Here is a 27,187-nt window from a genome sequence, read left to right as displayed (position 1 = left end):
ACCTAAACATGATGACCCACTTAAATACTACAGCAAGAAAGGTCAAGTACAACCTAAAACTCATCAAAAAGATCAAACTTTAAATTCCAGAGCTAGATCTAAAAAATGTGATTCAGGGCATTTTTATTTCCGGCCTGGAAAATGGGACTGCAATCTTAACTGTGACACCAAAAATGCTATTTCCCATAAAAGCAATACTCAACGTAGCAGCCAGGCTGCTCCCAGGAGAGAAACACTATCACCACATCAAGTCTAACTCTCTCTAAACTGGAATGGCTACCAACAGAAGCAAAATAAATCTTCAAAACAGTATGCTTAACACACAGAAACTGTTCCAAAAACTCCCTTAGTTCTTAGGATCATTGTTGGGCCTTCTCTTTCTGCAAGGTCACCCAGATTTTTAGCATTCCTTGACCTCCCTTTGCTGAATCCGTTTTTGTTGGCCTTTGGGACTCTGGACATTTTTCCCCTGCTAACCATTAGATACATGCCTGTGCTGTATCAATAAAACATGGTAAAATTGACCTACGCCTTAATGGCACATTAGTTTGCTTATAAGTCCTAGTAAATGGTATTCCATGTACCCATGGCCTGTAAATAAATACTACTAGAGAGGAGTATTTTGCCATCTAAAAAGTAGCCATTCTAAACATGTCTCAGGCCAACCTGTAATGCAGATTAAGTTGGCATTTCAACCTGGCAAAGTAAACCTTTTGACAGGCTCAAACCCTGCTTTGTAATACTTGTAGACCACCCATAAGATAGCCCCTAACCAATCCTAGGGAAGGGTGCATGGTATTTGAAATGCAGGACATGTCTGTTCACATTTTACATTTCCTGCCAAGGAAAAACATCCAAAGTCATTTTTCACTTCTGTAAAGCTATCTATTCATTAGATTAAGACTGGTTCACCTTATTATACTTAATAATTGATAATGCTAGGTTGGGAGCACATAGAGGTGAGTTATCCTGCCCTTCTACTGACAAATGCAGCTCACAGCTAGGCCTGCCTGTTGTTTGTTACCCTAAGTAGTTTGGAGTCAAACACAGGAAAGGGGGAAAGTTAGGCAAACATCTGCTTACCTTGAACCCAGGCTCCCCACAAATGACTCCATGGGTCAATTGGCTGACCTATTTGAGCTAAATGCAACAAGCTTCTAGAGGCCTCCTTGCAACTGCTCAGCTGAGCAGCAACAACTGGACCTGCCTGGATCTGCCTGAGTCTTGCTGCTGGCTTCTGCTTGAGTGAGTCTTGATACCAGAGAGGTGCCAACCAGCTCCTCACCAAGGCTCTTCACCAAGATATACCAAAACACTTAGCAAAAAAACAGGCTGATCTGAAAAAAAAATATGCACTCAGGAGCACAGACTATATGCTACTGGTACCACCATATTTCAACATGCATTTGCAAAGCAATGGGCCTCACGTTTGCTCAAGTTAGAGCTAATAGCGTTGTAAATTTCTAACTGAACTTTTCTTTCCACATAAATTGAAAATGAAAAGTAACACGCTTGACATAAGCAAGTCAATTCAAAGCAGCACGGCTGCCATGAGTGTGAGCGTGAGAGTTATTGACTCCATGTGTGTATGTCTAGAACGAATCGCATCTGAGATGAAGGCAAACCAAAACCAGAGGAGGGGCCATCACACGCTGTAACAGAAGGAAGCGTGACGTACTGTGATGGCCAATAAAAATGTTCACTTAATGAAATCGCCTGGGAGGGAACTCAGCACACAAATGAGGGACATTTCACAAAATGCACAAGTAAACATTAAGCACCTTAAACAAGCACAACAAATAATGAATAGCAAGAGTGAGCATGGTTAAAAGCTAACAGGGAGATTACAACAGGCCAGAGCGCTTGCACACTCTACCCCAAAAAGAACTCCCATAACAGTACCCTGCATAGAAATCTCCTCCTAAAAATGCTACCATGCAACTAAACACCACTAACAAAGCACTTGCCCCCAAATATGCTAGGTCTGATTTCTGCAGAACAAATAATCACTGTCCAACATTAGGTGTCAAGAGCTCTTGGCTGGATTGAGAAATCTAAAACAAGATGGTATTCTACAAGGGTGATGTACAAGTATGGTTGACATTTAGGCAGTTTAAATTAAATTTGTGAGTCTCTATGTCTTTGCAGTCGGATTTAAAAAAAAAACAAAAAAAAACATATGATCAACATAAGACGACTATGCATTTTTTATCTTCACAGTATACTTTTCACCTGGACCTAAATAGGTAATTTAGAGCTCTGTCCAAATGTAAGTCTAGTTAATTTAACAATATTTCCAGCATTTAGCATAAACCGAATTTTCACTTGTTTCTTAACCTGAAGGAGATTTGTTTAGGTAGACAATGTCATGCAAAGAGATATTTTCTAGCGAAACTGGTAGTTCATGTGACTTTTCTGGGTGAGTTACACCCTTTCAGAGAAAATTTATTTGCAATACCGCTGAAATGTATTTCATAAAATAAGTATAATTTCGCAAACGGCACACATATATTATTAAAACATTGCATGCCTATTTCTGAACAAATGTGATAATCAATTACGTATTTCCACTGAGTCACATTCAGTTTGGGCAAGAATTGAAGTCCCAGGAATGGGCTTAGTGCATGTATTTCTGCATAACGTTTGATTTTGTTTGATTTCAGTGTGAAGAGAGTTCTTTCAGCTGCTCGGTGCCAAAGACAGGATGTAAATATTTGAGCTCATGACAAAGAAAGGATGCATCTTTCCACAATGTGCACACTTTGCGTGTTGGAAAGGCAGCAGCTGCTCGCCCAGGAACAGTACATGCCACGAGCAAATAGGACCTTTCACTTTCTTTTTATCAGCAATTCCTTGTCACCAGACAAATCCTAATCAAGCCCAGTTTTTCTTAAACAAATCAGTATGATGGGGCATTTTCAAGCAATGCAGAGGAATTGGGACTACCAATCGCAGAAAGCAAGTTATTGCTCCTTGCTAATCCTTTTAGAAGGACAGTGCAGGTCACTTGGTTGGATATAAGCAGTGAGTTGCGAAAAAGAGATGCGAGATGGAAGTACACGTGAGATTACAGCATGTGAGTGGACAGGTTGGATGGTTAAGGAACCAGACTGTCAAGCATGAAATTGGAAAGTTGAGAAGGAGACCAACTAAAGATGGTTTTGTTTCCCTCCCAGCTGGACCCCTTGCACGGTTTACTCATGACCTTACAATGCCTCCAGTGTTTGGGCTTCTGTCCCTCCAGCATGGGCTCCGTAGTGTTTACTGGTGGCTATTCTACGAAGACCGAAGTATATACTGTGATCAATGTGCGCAATTCCAGACAGGAGTGTGTGCTTTGCTTTTTTTTTTTTTTTAACACCCCTTGATCTATACACTATTCTATGAAGCCATATATAGACATGTGCCATCTAAACTAAGCGTGTGATGCTATAAACAGAGAAATGTGTGCTTTAGTAGAAAGAAGTAACTGCTATTCTCGACCTAATATTCTAATATAAAAATATGGAAATGTGAGCTATGCTAAACCGAAGTGTATGACGTTCTAGATAGAGAAATTAACCCTATCCTGACTTATGTGCGCTTTTCTACGCCGAAAACCCTTGGCTACACGTGAGCTGCTCTTGTAAGAGGAAAATGTGCTCTACTAGAAAGTGAGGAGTGCATGTCATTCTAAACAATCTAGGCAGAAAGTGTGAGTTTTTCTAGATTGACTAAAGTGCACTGAAATTGAGGCTGGGGACAAGGTAGGGTTTGCAGGTGGTTCTATATCAGAACTTTTAACCCGCTGAGCTGGCCTACCGACTTTAAGGGCTGCTAGTCAAGGAAACATACACAAATAAAAGACAGTAAAATATCATAATCTGTGCATGCCCCCTTCCAGGCTTTCAACCTTACCCTGGAGGTAGGGGGCTGAAGAAAAGCACACCTGGAAGCCTCCTAATGGCAAATATCTGCATATGATTAGCAGGCAGACAAAAGCCTTCACCGCCCTCAGGGACACTGCAAAAAAATAAAAATGAAAAGTAAAATAGTTTTACATAAGTGAGTCGGCAGCTGCCATGAGCGCGAAGAAGACACACAAAGGGAAACAGAAGTTTGCTGGCAGAGAAATGTAACCAGCAAAACTGCACTTATTTGTGTAACTGGCAAAAGTGCAATTATCCATGTAATCGGCAAAAGTGCAATTATCTATGTAATAGGGTCAATGTTGCATAAACCGCTCAACTACTGTCCAGCGAGATCACACTGCCTACGAAATAAAGAGAAAAAGTGGACCAGAAGCCATACGGAAAACATGGAGCCTTGTATGTTTTCAGTAGTTGGCCGGTGTGCTCATGGAGGGCTAAACACCGGAAAAGGTATGACGTATGCATGCCTTTCACTAATGAAATCAAGCGAATTTCAAAAGGCAAGCCCAAGAACCACCCAAACTGATGGGTGTGACATGGGCGTGGTTAAAAGCCCACAGGGAGACTACAACAGGGACAGAGCACTTTGTGCGCTCAACCCTAAAAAGGAATGATTGTATGCATGCTCATTTACATGAAACGCACTGAGACTGTAGAACTTTATAGAACTTCATTCCACCATACACTTGCACAAACCTATCAACATTTTACTCCAAGAAAGTGTGAAGTCCTTACTACTAGAAAGACCTCATGGAACTCAGAAGAAAAGAACACTGACAATGCATGGACCTCACCACGTACAATCACCAGTTAGTTGCACATATTTAAGCGACCCAACTACACCTCAAAATCGGTCAAAACGTATAACCACCAACAGAAATCAACCGTTTAAAAAGGGACAATAAACTGCACAAACATATATAAAAGTCCTAGTGAAATACATAACATCAACTCTTTAAATATTTATTTACAAATAAGTTCTTTTTTTATTACGAACTCGCGCCATGTTAGCGCTATAAAAACTCTCTACCATTTTAAAAAAGAAAATATGCATCCAGAAATCTGAATGAAGATCTTAAGTGGTTTGAGGTTTATACATTAGACTAGTGGGAGAAGTCTGAACAAAGACATTTAATAAATACAATAATGTCGGTTTATGTTCTACCCTAAAACAATGTTTATAAATCGCCCTGCTTTAAAAACAAATCAGGATTGTGAGGCATTGATTTTTTCAGGTTTGCGTTCTGTGTTCTGTCTTTTGTTTATCGGCTGCTGGACGCGCAGCGTGTTTGGAATATAAAGTTCATACCTGAACGACATATGGCTTCCTTCTCTCGGTCTGGCTGAATCAGGGTTGTGCAGCGCAGCCTTCGCGAACTGTGCTGTCTGAAATTCTACGTTCATTTGGGAGTGCTTGTGAAACCCGGGCGCCCATGCTGGATTTGATTGCCTTTGACAGCCACCTGCCAGAGCCAAATCAAGCAAAGAATCCATAGAGCAGCTACTTGGCCACAGCTAACCCTTAGAAAGTGAATATATTGTTAAAGGGCTCCCTATTAGCAAATGTTGAGTTGCAGTTTATTTCGCTTTGTGATTAGAGGAATCACCCTGTCATCGCAGAAATTGCTGAATAGAAAACGTTATAGTTAATTGTATTGTCTGCACTTTGTTGAGGATTTCAAGATTCTTTGAAGTCTGCAGCCCTGCAAATATTACTGCTTCATTAAACCATTAAATCGCTTTTCGCCATATGAAAATATTCCCAAATATTTGATGCCTAAAGTTCAAATGAATTCTGCATGACCAATACAGATTATAGAAACAAAGTGCAACATATATAATTATTAAACTAAACTACTGCACATAGGCACATTGCACTTATCGCTGGCAGCATGAAGACAATGAGCTGTAGAACAGTAATATTATAATACTCCTAATAATATAATTTTATTATTTCGGCTTATAAAAACCATAAAAGTAGTACACACAGAAATAAGTAACACACTTTGTCACATTAAAGAATGCTATACACAGTTCAAAATAGACCTTTTTAAAAACAATGTAAGTATAAGTATTTTTAGCATTGCTTATACTGCAACAGGAGTAGGTAAAACGCAGGTGCCACATGTGTGAGAACACAGATCTTAAACTCATAGAGCTTTCAACATATGCTCTTTAGCCTCTCTTATAATTTGTTTGATCTGATTCTCCATGCCCAAAGTAGAAAGCTGGAGAAAGCAGACAAAATATGCTCCTTCGTGTCACATCTAAGAATCCTTCAAGATTCCCAGTAATGTTCTGTGCCCATAGGTTTGCAAACTCGAATGATCCACCTTGGTCAGGGCAGAGCATAACTTGGACAGAAGAAGAGGAAGTATTCATCTGTTTCTTGGAACGGCAGGCAAAAAGCGCAACCATGTGAATGATCCAAGCGGCAAAATGGCAAGTCTGAACTTTATAAACAAACTTTTAGCTAGAAAGGACAACTTAACTCAAAGCCCATTTTTTTCAGTAATAGTCTCCTCTTTTTGGTCGTTCCAAATTTGCATCAGTATATATTCCCAAAAAGTTTGCTTCAGTTTGGTGAGAATGTCTTTTTTCAACCTGTGAGGAGAGTTTCGGACCTCCTCCACTTTGATAGCCTCACCCAACAAATAATTTTGCTCAGTGATGGAGTATGTGCATTTTTATCAAAGTTAATTATTTCCACTAAGACTTCCCTTTGCGAAGCCAATTCTGGTGTTGTCCATAGGCACACTCAGTATTTCAAAGGTTTTAAAAGTACCACATTATCAATTCTGTTTAATGCAAGGTCAATGCATAAGGGTATGAGGGGGGGATGTTTGAGGGTAGGTTCAACAGTGGCTTCATAAATTTAGTTCTAGTTTGTGTTTAGCCCCTGCCATAAAGTGGCCCTGTAAATTTCTAGAGCAGGTGATAGTGTACCACTGGAGGTGGCTTGATATTTCCTACCTATGGCATACGCCCTTTGGTATATGATAGTCCTGCTTTTTCCTATCTGGGGGACCCAGGACAAATTATCAGCCAATCATACACCCAGACGGGCAAAGATTTTCACTTGTTCCAAGGGCACCCCCTCTATCGTTATCCTGCCTCTGAAGGACCCGTGGGGATTCAACGCAATAAATTTAGAATTTGTGGCGTTTACCTCTAAACCTCTTACTGAGCGAAACGATGAAAAACAATCCAACAAGGATTGAAGACCTGGCAAAGTTCTAGCTATAAGAAGTGTGTCATCATAAAACATGAGAACTTGAGTACCAATACCTACAGATTTAGGAGCATCATGATTGCACTTAGCCAACAACTTTACTGCTCCATTGATGTATAAACTGAACAGCCTGGGGGCTAGCACACATCCTTGCCTGACTCCAGTTTATTGTTATTCTAGGTGTGAGATCCTCACCCAAAATCCACCTTATATGTGTGAATATATCAGTGTGTGAGATCTTTAAAATCTTCAGGGGATCAGCAGGAATACCATATGACTTTAGCACCTCAAAAAGGGTTTCCCTTGGGACCAAATCAAATGCTGCCCTCATATCTATGAAGGCAACACAATGATGGTCACGCCTTATAGCAACATACTTCCAACAAATCTTCCTGAAACAGAAAACCTGGTTGAGGTTACCTTACTCCTGAATCCAGCTTGTCTGTCCGAGAGGAGGTTGTGGTTCACCATCCAGGATTAACGTCTTGCTAATACTTGTCTGCAAAAGATTTTCTACCTATTGTCAATCAGAATGATTGGTCTACAGTTGGTTGGGGTCTCCCTCCTTTCCTTCTTGTAAATATGAACATTAATGGCGTCCGCTCCCCTCTCATGATGGTGTTTCCCTGGGCATTCAGATAAGGAACCCGGATTTCAGACTGGGGCAAATATAGTTCTCCTGTGATGGCATCGGTGCCAGGCGCTTTCCCTCTCTCCATTAGCTTAAGTGCTTCCACTGTTTCCACCAGACCTAAGACAGCAGAAACTCTGTTGTTACCCCTAACCTTGCAGACTGTATAAGCTACTGTAGGGTCATCATTTATCTGGGCGGCGTTGGTGGACCTCTTCCTATATAGATTTCCAAAATGGGCTACCCATGATTCTCATTGGACCACTGCTTCAAAATGGGTTTCTTATTATAATTTAGACCAAGCCCTTTTTTTAACAACTGTGCCTAAAAAGCTAATGTGGGACAATTCCAAGAAGCTCTCTGTTCTGTCTAAAATGAACTTACACTGTGTGCCCTCTAGGTCCGAAATCCAAAACGTAATATATTATGTCTAAAACTCTAATGTTTAGATATAATTCAGGAGTGCCTCGAACAACTGTATATGTTATATAATAATTTCATAATTTAAAAATCAAAAAGAAATGGTACAACTGCCTGTGCAATAAGAAATTCACATTACCACTTTCCAAAATGATACCACACACTCAAAGAAGCCACACACAAATTCTGTTCACCATGAAATGGTATACAGGTAAGTTTTAGATTTATTTGCAAAGGGCAAAGGTACGTTTTGCATTTATTACTGAAGTATTTCAGATATATTTCGTAAAGGAAACAAAATATGGTAATAATGATGGGTTGATGGACAGCTAAAACCTATAAAATTCTGGCAGCAGGACTGTTAGAAATGGGGTCTTTGGTTGGCAGTCAGATTACCCCCTGTCCAAGCAAGGACCCTCACTCTAGTCAGGGTAAGTCACACACAATCTAAATTATCCTGTGCCAACCCTCTGGTAGCTTGGCACTGAGCAGTCAGGCTTAAGTTAGAAGGCAATGTGTAAAGTATTTGTGCAATAAATCATGCAATAACACAGTATTGCACAACAAAACACACAGTGTTTAAAAAAATATATAATATTTATCTGATAAGATGCAGGTCAAAACGATTACAATGCAATAAGTAAATGTTGAGATATCACTGTAAAAGTGAAATAAAGTGTCTTAAGTCTTTGAAAAGCAAATAAATGTCTTCTAAGAACAATAAATGTCTCTTGCAAGCACAAAGTACCTGGTTTGCATTCAAAATCCCCGCAAGGGACCGCAGAGGAGGCAATGCATAGAAAACCGGTAAGTGTGCGTTGGTTTCGCCCCTTCGTACACCGACTTGCGTCATTCTTTTTGACTCAGGGGAACACTTTGCGTTGATTTCTGGTGCACTGACTTGGTTCCCCTTCGGGTTGCGGGGTTTTTCTTGCACCCCGGGGATGATGCGTAGAATCCTGGGCTTGCTGAGCGAAGCCACAAGCACTGCATCGATCTAGTGGGTGTTGCGTTGAAATTTCTGCTGCACGACAGGCGCTGCATCGATTTCTCTATGGAAGTCGGTCTGCGTCATTCCGGGTCAGCTGTGCTTTCAGAAAGCAGTCCAGGTGAGTCCTTTGGGCAGCCAGACAGTTCCTCTTGTCAGGTCTGGTTCAGGGATTCTTCACCAGCAGGTTTCTTGTCCAGAAGTGTCGGTGAGGTAGAATGTCTCTCCCAAGAAGTGTCTAAAGTCTGTGGTCTTGCTCTTCTTATACCCATTTTGGCCTTTGAAATAGGCTTACTTCAAAGAAAAGTCCCACTTGTTTGTGAAATCCTGCATTGCCCAGGCAAAGCCTCATACACACACCAGGGGGTTGGAGACTGCATTGTGTGAGGGTAGCCACAGCCCTTTCAGGTGCGAGTGACCACTCCTCACATCCCTCCTAGCACAGATTGCTGGTGCAAATAGCCCAACTGTCAATCTAACCCAGACAGGGAATCCACAAACAGACAGAGTCACAAAAATTGTTCAAGAAAGAAAATGCCCACTTTGTAAAAGTGGCATTTTCAAACACACAATCTTAAAACCAACTTTACTAAAATATGTATTTTTAAATTGTGAGTTCAGAGGTCCAAAACTCCACATGTCTATCTGCTCCCAAAGGGAATCTACGCGTTAATCGTGTTTAAAGGCAGCCCCCAGTTTAACCTACGAGAGAGATAGGCCTTGCAACAATGAAAAACAAATGTGGCAGTATTTCACTGTCAGGACATATAAAACATAGTAGTATATGTCCTACCTCAACCATACACTGCACCCTGCCCCTGGGGCTACCTAGGGCCTACCTTAGGGGTGTCTCAGATGTAGGACAAGGGAAGGGTTAGGCCTGGCAAGTGGGTACACTTGCAAAGTCGAATTTACAATGCAAAACTGCAGACACTGCGGTGGCAGGTCTGAGTCATGATTACAGGGCTACTTGTGTGGGTGACACAAACAGTGCTGCAGGCCCACTAGTAGCATTTGATTTACAGGCCATGGGCACCTCTAGTGCACTTTACTAGGGACTTACCAGTAAATCAAATATGCCAATCATGGATAAACAAATTAACAGTACAATTTACTCAGAAAGCATATGCACTTTAGCACTGGTTAGCAGTGGTAAAGTGCTCGGAGTCCTAAAGCCTACCAAAAAAAATGTCGGAAAAATCGGAGGACGAAGGCAAAACATTTGGGGATGACTCCACAAAAGGGGCCAGGTCCAAGAAGGACCAATTCTTAAGTTTTCAAAATCTGATAGCGTGCAGGGTTAGCCTAACTACTCATTGTATTCTGGAAGCTAAACACATAGGAGATATATTCACAAAGGGTGTTTGTGATGTAAACATAAGTTTACAGTTGAAAATGCCATAGTCACAAAATGATTCCTGGAACATGTCAGCACATTTACTGTATTGTTCCCTGCCATGTGTGTGGAGAATTCTGAAGTACCAAGTCTCATTCAAGAGATGGGATGCCGGTGTTCCAAGGCATGACATGCCTTTGAAATTTGTGATTGCCCACAAAAAACTAAATCTGTGGGCATTCCCAAACTCCTAACCAACCCCATACACCCTGGAAATAGTCAAAAAGTTACCCCAGCCAAGGATTGGAATAATTTTCATTTCAGAATTGGAAAGTGGAATGGGTCCTCAACAAATTTCCAAGGAAATAGGAAAAGAGCTTTCTTTCCAGATAAAACATGTTTTCCTCGTGGAGAAAAAAAGAAAAACATGTATTTGAAAGGGAGGCTTGTTGGAAATTTGCCCTTTCTGTAGGGTCACCTCAGAATGTTTTGCTGAACCCTACTTTTACTAACTGTAGAACTTTTTTGCACTTTACCTCTGCTAACACTGGTAACGTGTTTGTGCTCCTCCTTTCAACATGATGAAATTGGTATAGAGATGATTGGCATATTCAAAATAACTATAAACCTCTAGTATATGATACCAAGGTGTACTCAAGGTGTGTATTACCTCAAGTGGACTGCTGCAGCCATTGTGCCATCCACTAAGGAGACAATGTAAAGATAACAGCAGGCCTGCCACTGCTCACCTGGCTGTTCAGGTTTTAACCACAAATTCAATCTGTCAGAATATCTCCTTTTGACAGGCTTAAACTGCCCTTTTAAATATTTATGTAAATCAGGCAACCATGATCAGTAGGCCTAGGCAGAGGAGGAACGCACACAGTACATAGTGTTAGCCTCTGACAAAATGGGGACAAGGCCATTTAAAAGGCATCACAGTAGCCTGCCCTATAAGTTGGCCTCATATAATAGATGAGTAGAGAGTGTGACATCAAGGGCAAAATCAAAATCTGCATGAAAGTGGCAGCGGTCATTTATGTGGTCATATTTGCATTTTCTTGCTTATACCATTTCTGTGACTCTGCCTGTTTGTGGATTCCCTGTCTGGGTCCGTTTGACAGTTGGGCTGGTTGCACCTCATACTAGACAGTGACACAAAGGGATCTGGGGTGTAGTCTGCATTTCCTGATGAGCCATCTGTGCTAGGAGGAAGGGGAGGAGTGGTCACTTACACCTGAACGGGATGTGCCTGTCCTCACATAATGCAGTCTTCATCCCCCCGGTGAGTGTCTGGGGTCTGGCCTGGTCAAGGCAGGATTTCACTTTCAAGAGAGACTTTGCTTTGATTTAGGCCTCCTTCAAAGGAGAAATTGGGTATAAGAAGGGCACCTAAAACCACAGGCTTTAGAAGTCTTCTGGAAACCAAGAGGAACCTCTGCCCGGAGAAGAGCTGAAGAACTGAGGAAAAAGAGCTGCCCTGCCTGTGACTGTGCTTTGTAGAGCTATTCTGAAGTTGCTGCTGCTTCTGCCAGAGTAAGAGGGCAAAGACTGGACTTTGTGTGCCTTCCATCTTGTGAAGCTCTCCAAGGGCTTGATTTATGGCTTGCCTCCTGTTGTTTGAAGTCTCAGGTACAGCAAAGACTTCTCTATGCCAGCAGCTGGAGTCTTTGGATAGACTCCTACCCTGCTCTGTGGTGCCCATCCAGTTCCTGGGACTCTGAAAATAGAAGCTGGCAGGAAATCCATGCACAGAGCACCAGCCGAGGAAAAGATAGACGCAACCCCGATCTGTAGCTGAAGAAACGACGCGCCGCAGGCTCTGTGGCTTAAAATCGGTGCTCGTCGGAAATGCAACGAAGAGTCGACGCACCGAGCTGGAGAACTGACGCCCAGCATCGCTGATGGAGGCTGGGAGATCGCAACCCTTAAAATCAACTGTACTAAAAGATGTATTTTTAAATTGTGAGCTCAGAGACCCCAAACTCCACATGCCCATCCACTCCCAAAGGGAATCTACACTTTAATCAGATTTAAAGGTAGCCCCCATGTTTACCTATGAGAGGGACAGGCCAAATTTAGCAATATTTCACTGTCAGGACATATAAAACACATTACTATATGCCCTACCTTAACCATACACTGCACGCTGCCCCTGGGGCTACCTAGGGCCTACCTTAGGGGTGTCTGACATGTAAGAAAAGGCAAGGTTAAGGCCTGGCAAGTGGGTATACTTGCCAAATCGAATTTACAGTTGAAACTGCACACACAGACACTGCAGTGTCAGGTCTGAGACATGATTACAGAGCTACTTATGTGGGTGGCACAACCAGTGCTGCAGGCCCACTAGTAGCATTTTGATTTACAGTCCCTGGCACCTCCAGTGCACTTTACTAGGGACTTACTAGTAAATCAAATATGACAATCATGGATAAACCAATCAACAATACAATTTACACAGAGAGCCTATGCACGTTAGCACTGGTTAGCAATGGTAAAGTGCTCAGAGTTCAAAAGCCAACAGCAACAGGTCAGAACAATTGGAGGCAGGAGGCAAAAAGATTGGGGATGACCCTGCATAAGCAAACAAAGTCCAACAGGTACTTGATTGGTACAAATCTATTAAGTGAGGAATTCTGTTTTTAAATTTGAGGTCAACCTTTACATTTTTCCCAAAAATACAAGTACTTTAGCTGCATGCCTCTTCAGCAAGGTAGCTTGAGAATTATAGTTCTTGCCTTGAACATGGATTCTTAAATAACAGTGACGTTGAAGCACAGCAGGGTTCAAGAGTGTCTATGCTCATGTGCTCCCTGTGCACTTTATGAATGAACTCTACTTGATCCACAACTAAGCTGCTAATCCTGTCGTTGTCATTCATTCCTACAGCCATGTTTCTCAAGAGTTGCAGACCATGTGCTAACTTCTCACTCTAGATTAAACTAACTTTTAAGGTTCCATTTGTGAAGCACCATTCCCACTCTAGTAGAAGCTCCATTGTCAGAGCTCTAGAATCTTGAATTGCTCATTAGCCAGTAAATTAGAGTTGTAATTCTCTTTCTAGCCCTTGCTCCTAAGCAATGAAAGAACTGCCAGCGCTTTTTTTACTTTGAAGAACAACTTTAGAACACGTTGTAAACTATTAAGAAAAACATCAGTTAGTTCCTCGCCTGACCAGAAAATCTTCAAGTGTCTTTGCATACTTTGAACTAGTGAATCCATTCATTTACTCATTCTATTTTCTGCTAATGTAAAGCAGAGACAGTTATGAGAATGGTACGATTTTAAAGAGGACCTTATGTGTCATCACGTGCCTAATAATAATTAATTGGATTCACTCAAAGGTTTCCATTATCAATAAAGGTAAACACGTATTTATATTGGTAAAAACAGCCGCTATGTATAGAGCTCAGATCACAAACTCTGTTGTCTTTGTTTATTGCAGCATCGGGAGTTAGTTAGTATTAATGTGTTTAACCCGAGAGAGATGAGGGGCTGAATCATGCTTGTTGATGTAAACCTATAACATGCAATTCTCTATGTGTGTTCACCATCCGAGCTGAGTGATCGCCACCTGCAAACCCCATGACAATACCAAGGCAAGAAATACATAGAGTCATTTAGCATGAAAACGCATCCTATGGACCGTGCCATTCACTGAGACAATCGTGTCCTCCGATAATCCACTCCCTAATGTGAAAACGAAATGCACTCCAGTTTACTAAATATGATGTGTGACTTTTGTTTTAAACTTAATTTATAATTCTCATTTCATTTTAGGAGGAAGTGTGTCCAGAGTCAGGGGATGGAGAAAGTCAGCGTTGTGAGTGGGCCTCTGCTGTTAACGTCAAGGACAAGTTTATTTATGTGGCTCAGCCTCACCTGGACAGGCTGCTTATTGTAGATGTTCAGTCCCAAAAAGCTATGCAGGTACGTAAGTGTATATATCTATATATATAAGAAGGTGCTTTAATTCAAAGACTAGACAGCTGTGTCTAATTAGAAAACCGAACCCTGCTACATAAACGGTACTATGCTAAAACAGTTAAGGGAATATGACCCCCCCTATATGCTCTTGTTGCTGGATTTTAGACAAATTATTACTTTCTGGGACATGAATATATGGCAATAAGTTTTAAATGAGCAAAACTGATTTATAAAATTGAAGGAACAACAAAAACAATAACACTTATTTTACGTCCGGAATCTGACCGGACTGGTTTATCAATATTCCAGCGTCCAGAATCGCCCCATAAATAAGAAGGTACAAGATAACTTTGTTTACTGATCATGTGCCAGAAATCTAGAGCTTGTTGAAATCCAAAAACGTTTCAGTTGTTAAATCTGTTTCTGTTTTTCATGATAACTTCTATACAAACACATATTTCCAATTACATTGTCATTAGTGTATGGAGGCCCGAAAGGCAAGTTATACTGTCTGGGTGGTATGGTCCATGGGTGCAAGAGGGCGCTCGAAGACGGTACAGGATCAATTTGCGTGTTTCTTCCCACATGTAAATTTCTACTACCAATAACAACTCTGTAACAAGAGCTCTTCATTATTTTGAAATATATCTAAATGAACGGTTTAACAGCTGCAATTGTCTTTTTACCAGTGGAATCGTTTCTTTTAATGTCGAAAGACAATTATTTTAAAGTCACATTTGAAAACTGATTTCATTAGACATTCAACAAAAACGAAAGAGTTAATCTTTAAGTCATAACCTATTGCATGATCAGCCGGGCCACTCACCTTAATGAATTAAAATGAAGTTCGAGCAACCCGGCAAGGTTTATCTATGGCGATGCTTGCCAGCTGGACCGCATTTTATTTGTTGATTAAATCATAAGTTGCTCTAATTCACGCGGCATTTGCAAAATGAATCAATAAAATAACATGCAGATGGTTCATTAATCCTTTTAGAAATTATACATTTTGTGATGGCTAATCTATGTTGCCCTGAGTTAAGGCCAGTACACGATATGCGCCACATTCTTTAATTGCTTTAATTTCTTCTGCCTCGAACTCTACACGTCCTCTTCAAAGCTGCATTTACAGTAGATGTTATTTTCCTGCCAAGCAAAAATTAAGAATTATGTTTCAGGAAACTTTAGTAAAAGGTGGCTGCACTGCGTTCAACAGTAAATCAGCTAATCGGCACCCAATTTATGTTCTTCATAGTTCAAAGGTAATTGTGTATCTGCAGTTATAAGTGCAGGTTCTGTTTTGTGCAAAGAGCATCAGGTATAACAAGCATGATACATGGAAAAACATATAGAGTGAAATCGTTTGGTTCATATTATCAATCATGTTTCAAACATTGTACTAGCACTGACAAAGAAGAACTGGTAACCTTGGAATATTTTTTGCCACATTTTCTCTTGACAAGTGAGGATGCTTGCCATTTGCGATGCGAAACTTCCTTTTGTGAGCAAGTGTGCCAATATGCAGAGAGCAGGGAGCAGTTAAGGTTTTCTAGCTTTCACAAAGATGGCACTATGTTGGACTTTCTGCCTTACGCAGGGTCATCCCCAGTCTTTTTGCCTCCTTCCTCCTGGTTTTTCTGACCGTTCGCTGTTGGCTCTAGGACTCTGAGCACTTTATCACTGCTGACCAGTGCTAAAGTGCAGGTGCTCTCCCATCTAAAGTTGGTATGATTGGCTTATACCTAATTGGCATATTTAATTTACCTATAAGTCCTTTGTACAGTGGTATCTCTATACCCAGGGCCTGTAAATTAAATACTACTAGTGGGCCTGCAGCGCTGCTTGCGCCACCCACTGAAGTAGACTTTCAAACCTGTCTCAGGCCTGCTAGCGCAGGGCCTGTGTGCGCAGTTTTCTGCTACAGGGACCTGGCATCTAAACTTACTTGCCAGGCCCAGAACTCCCCTTTTACTACATGTAAGTCACCCCTAAGGTACGCCCTAGCTAGTCCTATGGGCAGGGTGCCATGTATGTAGAAAGGCAGGACATGTGCCAGGTTGCGTGGCCTGTCCTGGTAGTGACAAACAGCCTAACTGGTGTCTCACTGCTGTGAGTGCTGCCTTCTCATAGGATTGCATTAGAAATGCCCTGCCTTATGTGTAAGGGGTATTGTCTGATTTATGAGGGGTAGCGTAGGCGTGTTTGGTATGGTTGTGATGGTGATAATAAATGCTGCTTACTGGTGTGGGTGTATTTTTTATTACTATCACAGAAATGCCACTTCTAGAAAGTGCGCATTTATCTGTGCTTATGACTCTGGTGTTTTGCAGCTTGACTCCAATCCACATCTGGGCAGAGTGACAGTTGGGGCTTTGTGCATACTTTTCATACAGCCTGTACACCGGGAGGGTGGGGGTGTCACAGAGGTGCATCTGCATACTGAATAGTTTTCCTGGGCTGAGAGAAGGGAAAGGCGGGGCACACCTGCATTTGTAAAGACTGTGCCCTGGCCTCACAACCCCCAACTGATGTTTGGAGCCTGTGCTGAAAAGATAGAGGGTCACTCCCAGAACGAGTTGTAACTGGCTGGAACCTCCTCTCCCTACCATTGTAAAACACTGTAAGAACTGACTATAAGGACAGGGGAATTTTCCCCACAATTTGGAGACTTTTGGAATCATCTTGGAACTGGACACCAAAGGCTGAAAGGACTCACCAGGAACCGCCATGGACTGCTGCTGCTGTGCTGACCTGTGACCTGCCTGGTCACTGTGGAGGACTTGCCACTTGCTGCCTTTCCCTTGTGCTGGCCTGTAGCCGGGCCCTCCACCTGAGGACCTTTTCTTAAGATTCTGCTCCCCAGGGGCAGGGTGCTGTGGCCCCTGACCCCTGCATCCATTTCTTCATGAGGGGTGCTTCTCCGTGGTTTGCAGAGTGCTTATGGGGCCTTGGGAGCTCGTAGGCTCCTGGCTGCATTGTGCCCCTTTAAATAAGATCACTGCAGCGGCCCGGGTAGCTGGAAGAACAATCGCGCACGCATCGGGTGCAGGCGAGTGTCTGCTCGGGCCCCAGGAGGGGTCCGATCTTCCTGTGGCTTCACAGCAGGACCAGGGGAAGGTGCGGGGAGTGCCCCCTTCCCCCTGGCCTCTGCGTTAGGAGCAGGACGCTCCTCTTCTGCTGTTAGGTAAAACGGTCATTATTGTGGCCCCCCCCTCTTGGTGGAAGGGCCAGTGGAGGCCCAGAGGGGCCCCCAGAGATCACGGGTCCCGGGAGGGCCCTGTCATTAAACCGGAGGGGGTGCGTGGTGTCCCCCTCCTGCCCTAAGTTGTTTTTGCTGGCTTTGGCCCACCTTGAGAGGGCTGGTTGAGGCCCTTGGGGGGCCCCCAGTAATCACAGTCCCCAGAGGGGCCTGTCTATAAAAGAGAGGAGGTGCATGTCACCCTCCTCTGACCCCAGAGTATAAGGGTGGTCCCCGGTTTGCGCATAGGAGCGCCGGGGGCCCCATTGTTCGCCTTCTAGGCACTGGAGGTGCCTTCATCCAACCAGGTACTTTTTAAAGGACCAATATACTTGCAATCCAAAGTTCTTTCTACAGACTTTTGTTTGATTCATATATTACCTACCTGCGTTTGATGTTTTTACATATGTGTATGCAAATGTTCCTTTTATGGACATGCTTGCTAAAATGTTTTTCTAACTTGCCATATGTTTTCTAATGTTCCTACTATGGACATTTTATGATATTCTTATGACAAGTGCTGTGATGTGATAACGTGTTTCCTGACTACTGCTTATGTTGCAGAATACTAAGTAACCTGTGTGTTATGTGTGACTACTGCTAGTTTGCAGAGTAACTAATGTGTAACGTTCCGACAACTGCTAAGGTAGCAGGATAGTACTGATATGTGATGTTTGGTCTGATAATTGCGTTGTGTATAATACAGTATATTTTCATATAACCTGGTGTTGTGTTTCCTTTGTGGTGGGGAAATTGCATCACATGTGTGTGTGTGTTGTGCAAACGCTTTACACATTGCCTCCGGGTTAAGCCTGACTGTGCGAGCCAAGCTACCAAGGGGGTGAGCAGGGGTTATCTTGGACGTGTAACTCCTTTGCCCTGACTAGAGTGGGTAAGTTCTGCCTGGCTGAGGTACATACCCTAGCCAACCAGAAACCCCATTTCTAACACACTACAATATGGCAAGTGCAGAGGATCAAAAATGTGTACGAGCTCCAAACTTTGTCTTAAGAAAAAAAATGTGGTGACACCCATGCACCGAAAGCAAGAGATATGCAAGGACCCAAGCATACAGATTGCCGGTTATACATAACCCTGCAAAGCAAGGGGCATAGGATAATATGTAACAGGAGATCAGAAGGTAATGTGCTAACCTCTCCTTCATCTTTGAACTTGCCCATACACACCAAGACAAAGGGCATGCGCTGTGCTAAAAAAGAGGACATTTTGTCTCCATGACAGCAAATCCACTGCTGAACCTCCTGACTGCCTGTCAATGACTGACACTGGGGATTAATATTATTAACAAGTTCATGGTAAAGGAATAGAATAAGAGTGTTCCACATTGCTCTTTGCATGTCCTTCACTTATTGACTTGTAGATCAGGCTGCGCTTCCCTGCAACCCAACTGCAAAGCCATGCCTCTTATAAAGCTACAGCGGCCATTGAGAACTCTGCTTCAGGACCCATCATGCAAGTTAAATGATTTCTAATTTGTGTCTCAGAGACAGTGAAATTGATCAATATCAAAATTGTATGCTGATTGTAGTACAGAGTGAAAAGATAAAACCGCTATTATACTTTACTTGCCTATTTTCGGTTTGCTACTTATCAGACATTGACTGTTGTGTCACTTAGCCAGCTGTTTAGAACAGTGTCAAATCCATTTGCTTGATTTACATTTATCTAGGAATTTGTTAGTAAATAACAATGCTATCCATTAGCACCTTTCATTATTCGGTTAATCGCAATTTCTCCTCTGCAGACAGTAGAAATGAGATGCTTAGCCGAAAGTCTCACCACAGCCATGTTTTATTTCCAACTGCAAGGGATGATAAGAAGAGCTTTGTGCACTTAGCACACACATAAAAAATAAATATCCCTTTACACTATAAGAAATGCTGGAGTGCAGAGTGTGGGCAATATTTAGGGGCTGGATTATGGTTACTTATCAATGACATACTCATTCTAATTTGAAAAAGCATGCCTCGCCCGCATCAGAACCATCCTGAAAGATGAAGGGAGTACTTTGTTGTTATATATTTATGGAGAATTCCACTATATGACTAAAGAACACTTTATGAACTCTCCTTTTTTCAGTCAGAATATTTGCTTCTAAACACTGTGGTACCTAGCTTTATGACCTTGGACACTGAGCTAATTAGGCAAAGCTTGGTAAGGGCAGCTGCATGTATTCAGTAGGAATTCCCATCTAAATAGCCTGAAATGAAGAAGATTAATGAAACCTAATTTGTCTGCCAACCAGTTCAAACCAACTCAATTACAAGGTGCATAGGGAAGTCTGTGAAAGCTAAGGATACTCAAACTTTCCCATAGAAACAGTTATCCAAGATCTTCCACAAACCGAAATCAACATTGTGAAGACATCATTCAGTCAAACCTTGGACCTTGCCACTTTTACAAAACTGAAATAGGTCCAGTGTGACACAGTATGAATTTGGAAAATATCACTTGAACCACAAATCCATGCAAGCCACAAGTGCTAGGAGACTAGTCTCGCTCCAGTCGCTTTCCCACTCAGAGCTTGTTTCCATTAAGGATCAGGATTTATTGATGTCCCCCCATTTCATAATAAAAATAATCTCTTTTTAGATATTGCTGCATACCACACATCTGTTGTTTTCTAATACTTTAAATAACATATGTTACTTTTAACAAATTTGATGATATACCAAATATCCACTATCATTGGTGCTCTGTCTGGACACAATCTCTAAATTGGTCCTATATTAGTCTAGCTCCAAAATATGTCTTGAGTGATGGTAGAAATCTTTACTTAGAATTTCCATCACCTTCACTTTGACTACATGCTCGACTGGTCCGAGGCATGTCGTCTCATAGTATATAATGCACTTGTAATAGGGTGGATGGACTTGTAATAGGGTGGATGGGATATATGTCATATTTTTGATGGAGTAACCTGTCTGCCAACCCTAAATCAGCTCTTAGTTAAATATTAACACCTAAGTCTGATCATACATGGTGGGATTCAGAAAGCACATATCAGATGTTTTCTAATTCCGTTTAACATTGTGTGGAATTTTTTATATTAGTGTGACATGACATTAGTATGAAATTATATTGGTATTAGGTATATCAGTGTGACATTCATTTGTCTCATTCACGTCACACTTCTTCGTTAGCTCTAAGCTTTCTCGATGTAGTTAAAATTATATCCTGGTTTGACTTAGTTTTGTACTTGTTTTTTTGTTATTGTTGTTTCTGTGCCTCACTTCATTGAAATATTCGAAATGTTCTATGTGAACTCTGTGTCTTAGTTCAGTCAAGTATTTCTAATCTCATATGACCATTTATATATGTATTCATTCTATTTCTCTTAGTCAGCATTATCTTCTTTTGCAGTATTTAATTTACAGCAGTGCTCTAGCCAGTGCATGTAGTTCATCATTGGGAAATAAAAAATACTGTGAACTTTGTCACTAATTCAGACTATGAAAAAAAGAGCAATTGCAATTATCAAACCTAGAGTTTGCCTTGGTCATGCCACTGGAAAAAAAGATTTTAAAACCTTATAACTCATGCCAATATTACAGCTGTGTGCATTTAAAATCATTGTCTTCAGGGATTAAAAAAGTGTTTCCACACCCCAACAAGTTTCTACACCCCGCCGTGTTTCACTCTTTGTAGTCAGACTGTTTTACATGTCACCTGCTAAGTGGTGCACTGACCATAGAAGAGGTGCATGTTAGGGTGTGTATTGTGTGTTTGCAGACCATAATTGGTGAATTTCAGGGCTTTTTGGTTTTACAATTGCTGAATGATTTTAATACATTTCAAGGGGTCCTTTGTGATCTACCACACAAATGCAAAGTACTCATTGTGCATTGTGCACCACCTTTAACCAGGCTTGCATCCAAATGCCAGTGGGTATGCACTGAGGGGGAGGGGGCGCAGAGCCTGTCTGGATTTGTACTGATTTAATTTGCTAACAAGTTGGTAAATGTCATGCAGATCTATCATTCAGTGCTACAGTGAATAGTGCTTTTATGTCCCCTCAATTATCTTTGTTCCACAATTGATGAATTTGCAGAAAACTGCTAAGCATCTGCCACATTTTGTGTGGCTTTATCAAGTAGTGGCAAATTTATTTGCAAATTAATATTTCTTTGACCCTCTCCCCTTCTAAATCTGCCCACATGATTGACCTAAATGAAACTGAGAAAACCAAGAGTAAGCTACATGTACAAGGTCTATGCAAATGTTTTGCAGATCCATCAAATAGTTAATAAAAAATGTGCCTTCTCTTGGAGTAACTTGCCTACGTCCTGCCAGATTTAATACAGAGTCATTAAAAGTGCTAATGTTATAAGTAAATGAAAATGGTATTCCCCTCTCAATAACACCCCCTTATGCATGGTCACAAAGTTTGACATAGTAATAGAAAACTAATACTTCCAAGTCTCCATTTGATTTTGTGCAGATTTGTCACACAGTGACAATGTTATGAGCAAAACACCACCTTTTGTGCCCCCCTGACAAGTCTGCACAAATTTGAAAAGACCAAGAATATGATAAATGTGCAATATATCTGTCAATATTTGTGCAGATCCACTCTGTCCTCATGTACACCATGTTTCTCTCTTTGCTCTGAGCTCTTTTGAGTTTGGTACTTGTTTCTGTGCGTGTTAATTATTTGACTCAAATGGTGGCAAGTTTATTAGCAAATCAAAAATGTTTTGGCCCTCCATTTTAACCTTGCCCTCGACTGGATTCTTCACAAAACCTGACGTCTGTACTTGGTATAATTTGCTAACTGCCTGCCACATTTGATGAACATTCATCAAACAGCATCAACATTATAGTCAAATGACAATTGTATTCTATACCCCATTTAACTTTGCTCTTTTTGATGGATTGCTCGACACCAGACATATCAATAGAGAACTAATCCTTCCAAGCATCTGCAAAATGTTATCCATATTAAATGTACAGTGGCCTATGTATTAGTAAATTAGCATTTCTATGGCTACATCCCTTCTTATCTGTGCCCATTAATGGATTTGTACAAATATGAAACTTCCGGTAGTAATCTTATCTTACTAAGTATTTGCCAAATGTCATGCCTATTCTTCAAATAGTACAGCCATTATAAGGAATTCAACAAACAACTTTTCACCTGATTAAAAATATGTGTTATCACTTTCAAGCTCACCAGCACCTTTTTCAAGTGCTCACATCTCAAAAACTACTTGAACAGATTTATACCAAAACTCTGAATTCTTTCAGCATAAAGTTCTAGTTTCAGGACAAGTTTGACAAAAACCAGGTCAGCAGCTTTTGCCTTAACTGCATCAGTTATCTGTGGATCTAAAATTGGAGCATATAGTTTTCCCCACCCTTTAAATGTTTTATTCTGCACGGAACTGCACAAAAATGACTTTCCAGACTGTAGCTCTATATGTTAAGCAACTTCCCAATTTGGTGCTGTTCTATTCGTTGGGACCTATGTTATAGGCAAATCAAAAATGTGTTTTCAATAGGAAGTCCAACTGAGTCAAACTACATAGCAGTAACGGATTCACTCTCATTGTCGATTTGATGTCTCTGACAACCACTAGGTGAAAAACATCTCCATTTTTCACCCCTACTCATCTATAATTCCATATATAATGCATGGCAGAGTGTATTCTCCCTACAAAGGCTACTCCTTTCAACCATCAGATCAGCTCAGGCATTCCGATGCCTTCTGTTTCGTCCCACTAATTCAGACATTATATAGTCACGGGGCCACCTGCAGAATAGCACACAATTTACTTTCATTTTCCTGGCAATGTAAACTCTGAAAGAAACAGCAGCTGGCATTGAAACACATAGTGAAAGAGAATGTTTCTGTTTCCAAAGCTACAGTAGCAGTGTCTGCAGGCGACACTGAGCCTGCTATGTAACGATATAAAAGAAACAGCTACATTTTAAGAGCGATAAACACATCTTCATCAACAGATACTATAAGTTCAAAATCAATATTCCTGTCATTATAACGAAGCACTTTGTTGCAAATGCTAGAACCTGCGTCTCCTAATGTTCCATAAGTACAATGTGCACCAAGCCAGTATTATCTTTCCACATTCTATTTTAAGAGAAAATATTGTAATTGGTTCCTGTATTTAGTAACGTTACAGAGCTTTTATTCAGTGTTATGCATGTGTTTTCATACTGCATGTAACAGAGGGGCTTAGAGTTGAAAATTGTCATCGTTGATACTATTGTTTATGGATGAAAAATGGAGGTATCATGTACTATAAGACATAAAACACCCTGAATATAGGCAATAAGGATATTGTCGGTCATATTGTAGTTTTAAAGCATACACTGGCACTAAACCTGCAGCTCATGTTTCCTGCATGTAAGCCCCCCCGCATAGTTTTTTCTTCAAACTGTAAATATTGTGTTATGAGCGCTAGTTGGCACTGAATAGGGATGTGATGTTTACTCACATGTTAATTTAAAAAATATATCATTTCTACAAAGTCTGCAGCCTTTTGACTCTCTCTAATTATTTAACTCATTAGTGACTTGACACACGATTTGTGCGTAAATTTGGTTGTACTTTAGCCCTGTATAACTGATCGCTGCAAAATTCCTTATCTATCATTTCCTTTCAACAGTAGCAGATAATCACTTCCTATACTTCTCATGTAATACATTCTTGATATTCCCATTTTGTTGCTGCTACTCTTCCTGTCAACAGTCTAATTTTCTCACTGGTCGAAATAAAGCAGAAATGTTCTCTAGGCGGTTACATCAGGCACACTGACCTTTTTTTCTTTTGAAACAGCTGGTCAGATGAGTTCATCATTATAAATTTAAATTCATTTCCTGTTTTTTTCTGTATTGTAATTGTATTGTACTCCCACTTCTTAATTATAGCTGATTAAGTTGCGCTCCCTTTTGGAAGAGAATGAAGTCAAGGTGTTGAGAGTTGCCATGTTTTTGTTTTTTCACTCATGTTCAAGGATCTGTAAGATTTAGAAAACACATCTAATTTGAGAACAGCATTGTTTCCTGGAACATGTGTGGCTGTGTCATCCATGCAGAAGAGCCAATACATCCCCACAGCGCGTGCTGCGCCATCCTTCCAAAACTTGCAAACTCATTTCGCTTCAGTGAGCAGCGGACTGATAGTTGGGAACATCCCACAGCAGAAATACAAGACCAGACAAACGATAGCCTGAAAATACTTTAGCACACTGAAAGGATCCAAGTGACTGTGTTCTGGGCCTGTCATCATTTTATAAGTAGCTCATTTCCCCTTCAATCCTTTAATTCTGTTCTGTGTGCATGGGGATTATTCAAAGAATACTATAGCAGTTTGTATAACAGCTGTAAATATTCCGGTAACATTACAGTTTGTCATGCTGTTAGGTCCCTCGGTGCATGTTTCCTGCGTAAGCAGTTTGTCTATTATTTTGCAATTACAATTGCTCAGTTAGCACGCTGCTAGATGCTGCAGAGCGTAAATTAACTAGGTTCCAGATTAATTGGAGTCTGAATGCATCAGCGACAGCACACGATGGCGTTTATTGTGTTCTTGTATGTTGGCAAACACCATTTAGTTTACATTGATAGCTTATATTTCAAAAGTCAAACTTTGTCCATCTGCCATGTACTCCATTTGGACAAGAATAGAAGTGCGCTAAATTCCAAGGTCCTTCTCTTGTAAACTTTGACACATACTACGATGTCTACTCTTTGCTGACAGTTGTTTTTATTAAATAATCATGTTTAATCCTAATTTAAATTGCTTTGAGAAAAACGGCCATAAGTATCTATCCAGTTACAAAGTCACTCTAAACACCGTTGTAATTAAGACATCCAATGAAAATATATATATATTTTCTTTTACCCAAACTTAAATCGTCCAGACTCGCCAAGAATAAAGATTCCAGATTATCTCTTTATTCTGACAGAGCCTTTGGATAGTAAAGCATATTGGGCCATCATTCACTGGGTGGTCTCTCTTTAAATGTGTCTTGTCGAAAATCTCACACGCATACACAGTGCCAACTAGCATTCGTGACAAACTATTCAGTTTGTGGGGGTAAAACTCGATGAGTGTGTGAACAGAAGGAAAGACGAAATTTAGGGGTGACGTCTTAGTTTCTCTAATAAAAATGAGCTCATCCCCAGTCAAGATTCTGAATATGGATGCAGTGTATGTTTTATGTCTGGCACTCTATGTAACTTTAATACCAGTGACATGTTGGTAAGATCAGGCATTTACCGTACTATGACAAACTACCAGCCGGTTCTCCGGAACCTTGACCAGTCTGAGCACAAAACCGTAAACGATATGTGTTGATTGCGGTAGCAACAGGAACCAATTAGGTTCTATAGTGCACAATTACTTTACGATAGAATAAGCATACACAACTCTATGTGGGAAAAGCTTGGAACATGTTTATAGAGTAAGTAATGGACATAAAGTTGAACTATATCCCACATCATGCTGAAAATAATACAATATGAAAATTGTAGCTTTATTTGCTTAAATCTTACAAGGGACTTCGTACCAATGTTTTAACTTAGGGCGCTCGGCAGTCGGTATATTCTAAACTCTTTAAACATGTATATAGATAGTAACTTACAAAAATGCCTTTTCACCAGTCTTTTGTGTATTTAACCACATAGTTTGTGTTTTTACAAGCATTACAACTACCAGAACGCTGATGCTTAGTGCCACGGTGAAACGGGGTAGAACAATACGTGCAATCTGTGTTTAGCAACAAAACGTACTCCTTCTAGAACTGGCACAAATACAATACATGCTCACTTTTATATCTCTGTCTCACTCTCTTTGTATGAGACCCATAAATATTATTAAGAAAAGGGACCAATCTAGATCTGTTTCTAGAGCCACATAAATCTTTATGATGTCTCTTTTTAGTAGAGTTGCTATGATTATTTATTATTACATGTAAGGTGAAAATATTGTTTGCCTAAAAGAGATATGAAAAAGGCATAAGGTATTGCTCTCACAATCACCATCAATTGTATTACTAGAGGGTGGCACCTCAGACAGTTTAACCCTTTGCAAATTGTTAGAAATGGGGTCTTTGGTTGGCAGTCAGGTTACCCTCTGTCCAAACAAGGACCCTTACTCTAGTCAGGGTAAAAGAGAATCACCCTCAGCTAATCCCCGCTGACCCCCTTGGTAGCTTGGCACTAAGAGGCAGGCTTAACTCAGAGACAATGTGTTAGGTATTTGTACAAACACACACAGTAATACAGTGAACCACTACAGAAGGACACAACAAAGGTTTAGAAAAATAGAAAATATTTTATCTAAATAATCAAAGCCAAATATGACAAAAATCCACAATATATAATTAAAAATATGAATTTAGCACTTACAAGTAAGACAACAGTGCCTTGGGGCACAAATACTGCACGTTGGTATTATGCGGCAGACCCCTTTGTGTCACTGTCTAGAGAGAGGTGAAAACACCCCAACTGTCAAACTGA

The 27,187-nt window shown here is 40.8% G+C and overlaps 1 protein-coding gene across 3 annotated transcripts in view; it reads left to right on the top strand.

Annotated features, from left to right (window-relative positions):
* Positions 1 to 27,187, top strand: part of FSTL5 (follistatin like 5) — a 2,922,734-nt gene that overhangs the window by 2,396,122 nt on the left and 499,425 nt on the right. For all 3 annotated transcript variants that reach the window (XR_011205485.1, XM_069243741.1, XM_069243729.1), the window contains one exon: positions 14,299 to 14,448. Coding sequence is in view for 2 of the 3 variants with exons in the window: in XM_069243741.1 (XP_069099842.1) it covers positions 14,299 to 14,448 (150 nt within the window). In the remaining variant the exon portion in view is untranslated. The remainder of the gene's footprint in view (positions 1 to 14,298; positions 14,449 to 27,187) is intronic.

This window comes from Pleurodeles waltl, chromosome 1_2 (assembly GCF_031143425.1).
Source record: "Pleurodeles waltl isolate 20211129_DDA chromosome 1_2, aPleWal1.hap1.20221129, whole genome shotgun sequence".
Taxonomy (NCBI): Eukaryota; Metazoa; Chordata; class Amphibia; order Caudata; family Salamandridae; genus Pleurodeles; species Pleurodeles waltl.
This window is presented reverse-complemented; position numbering and strand designations above follow the sequence as displayed.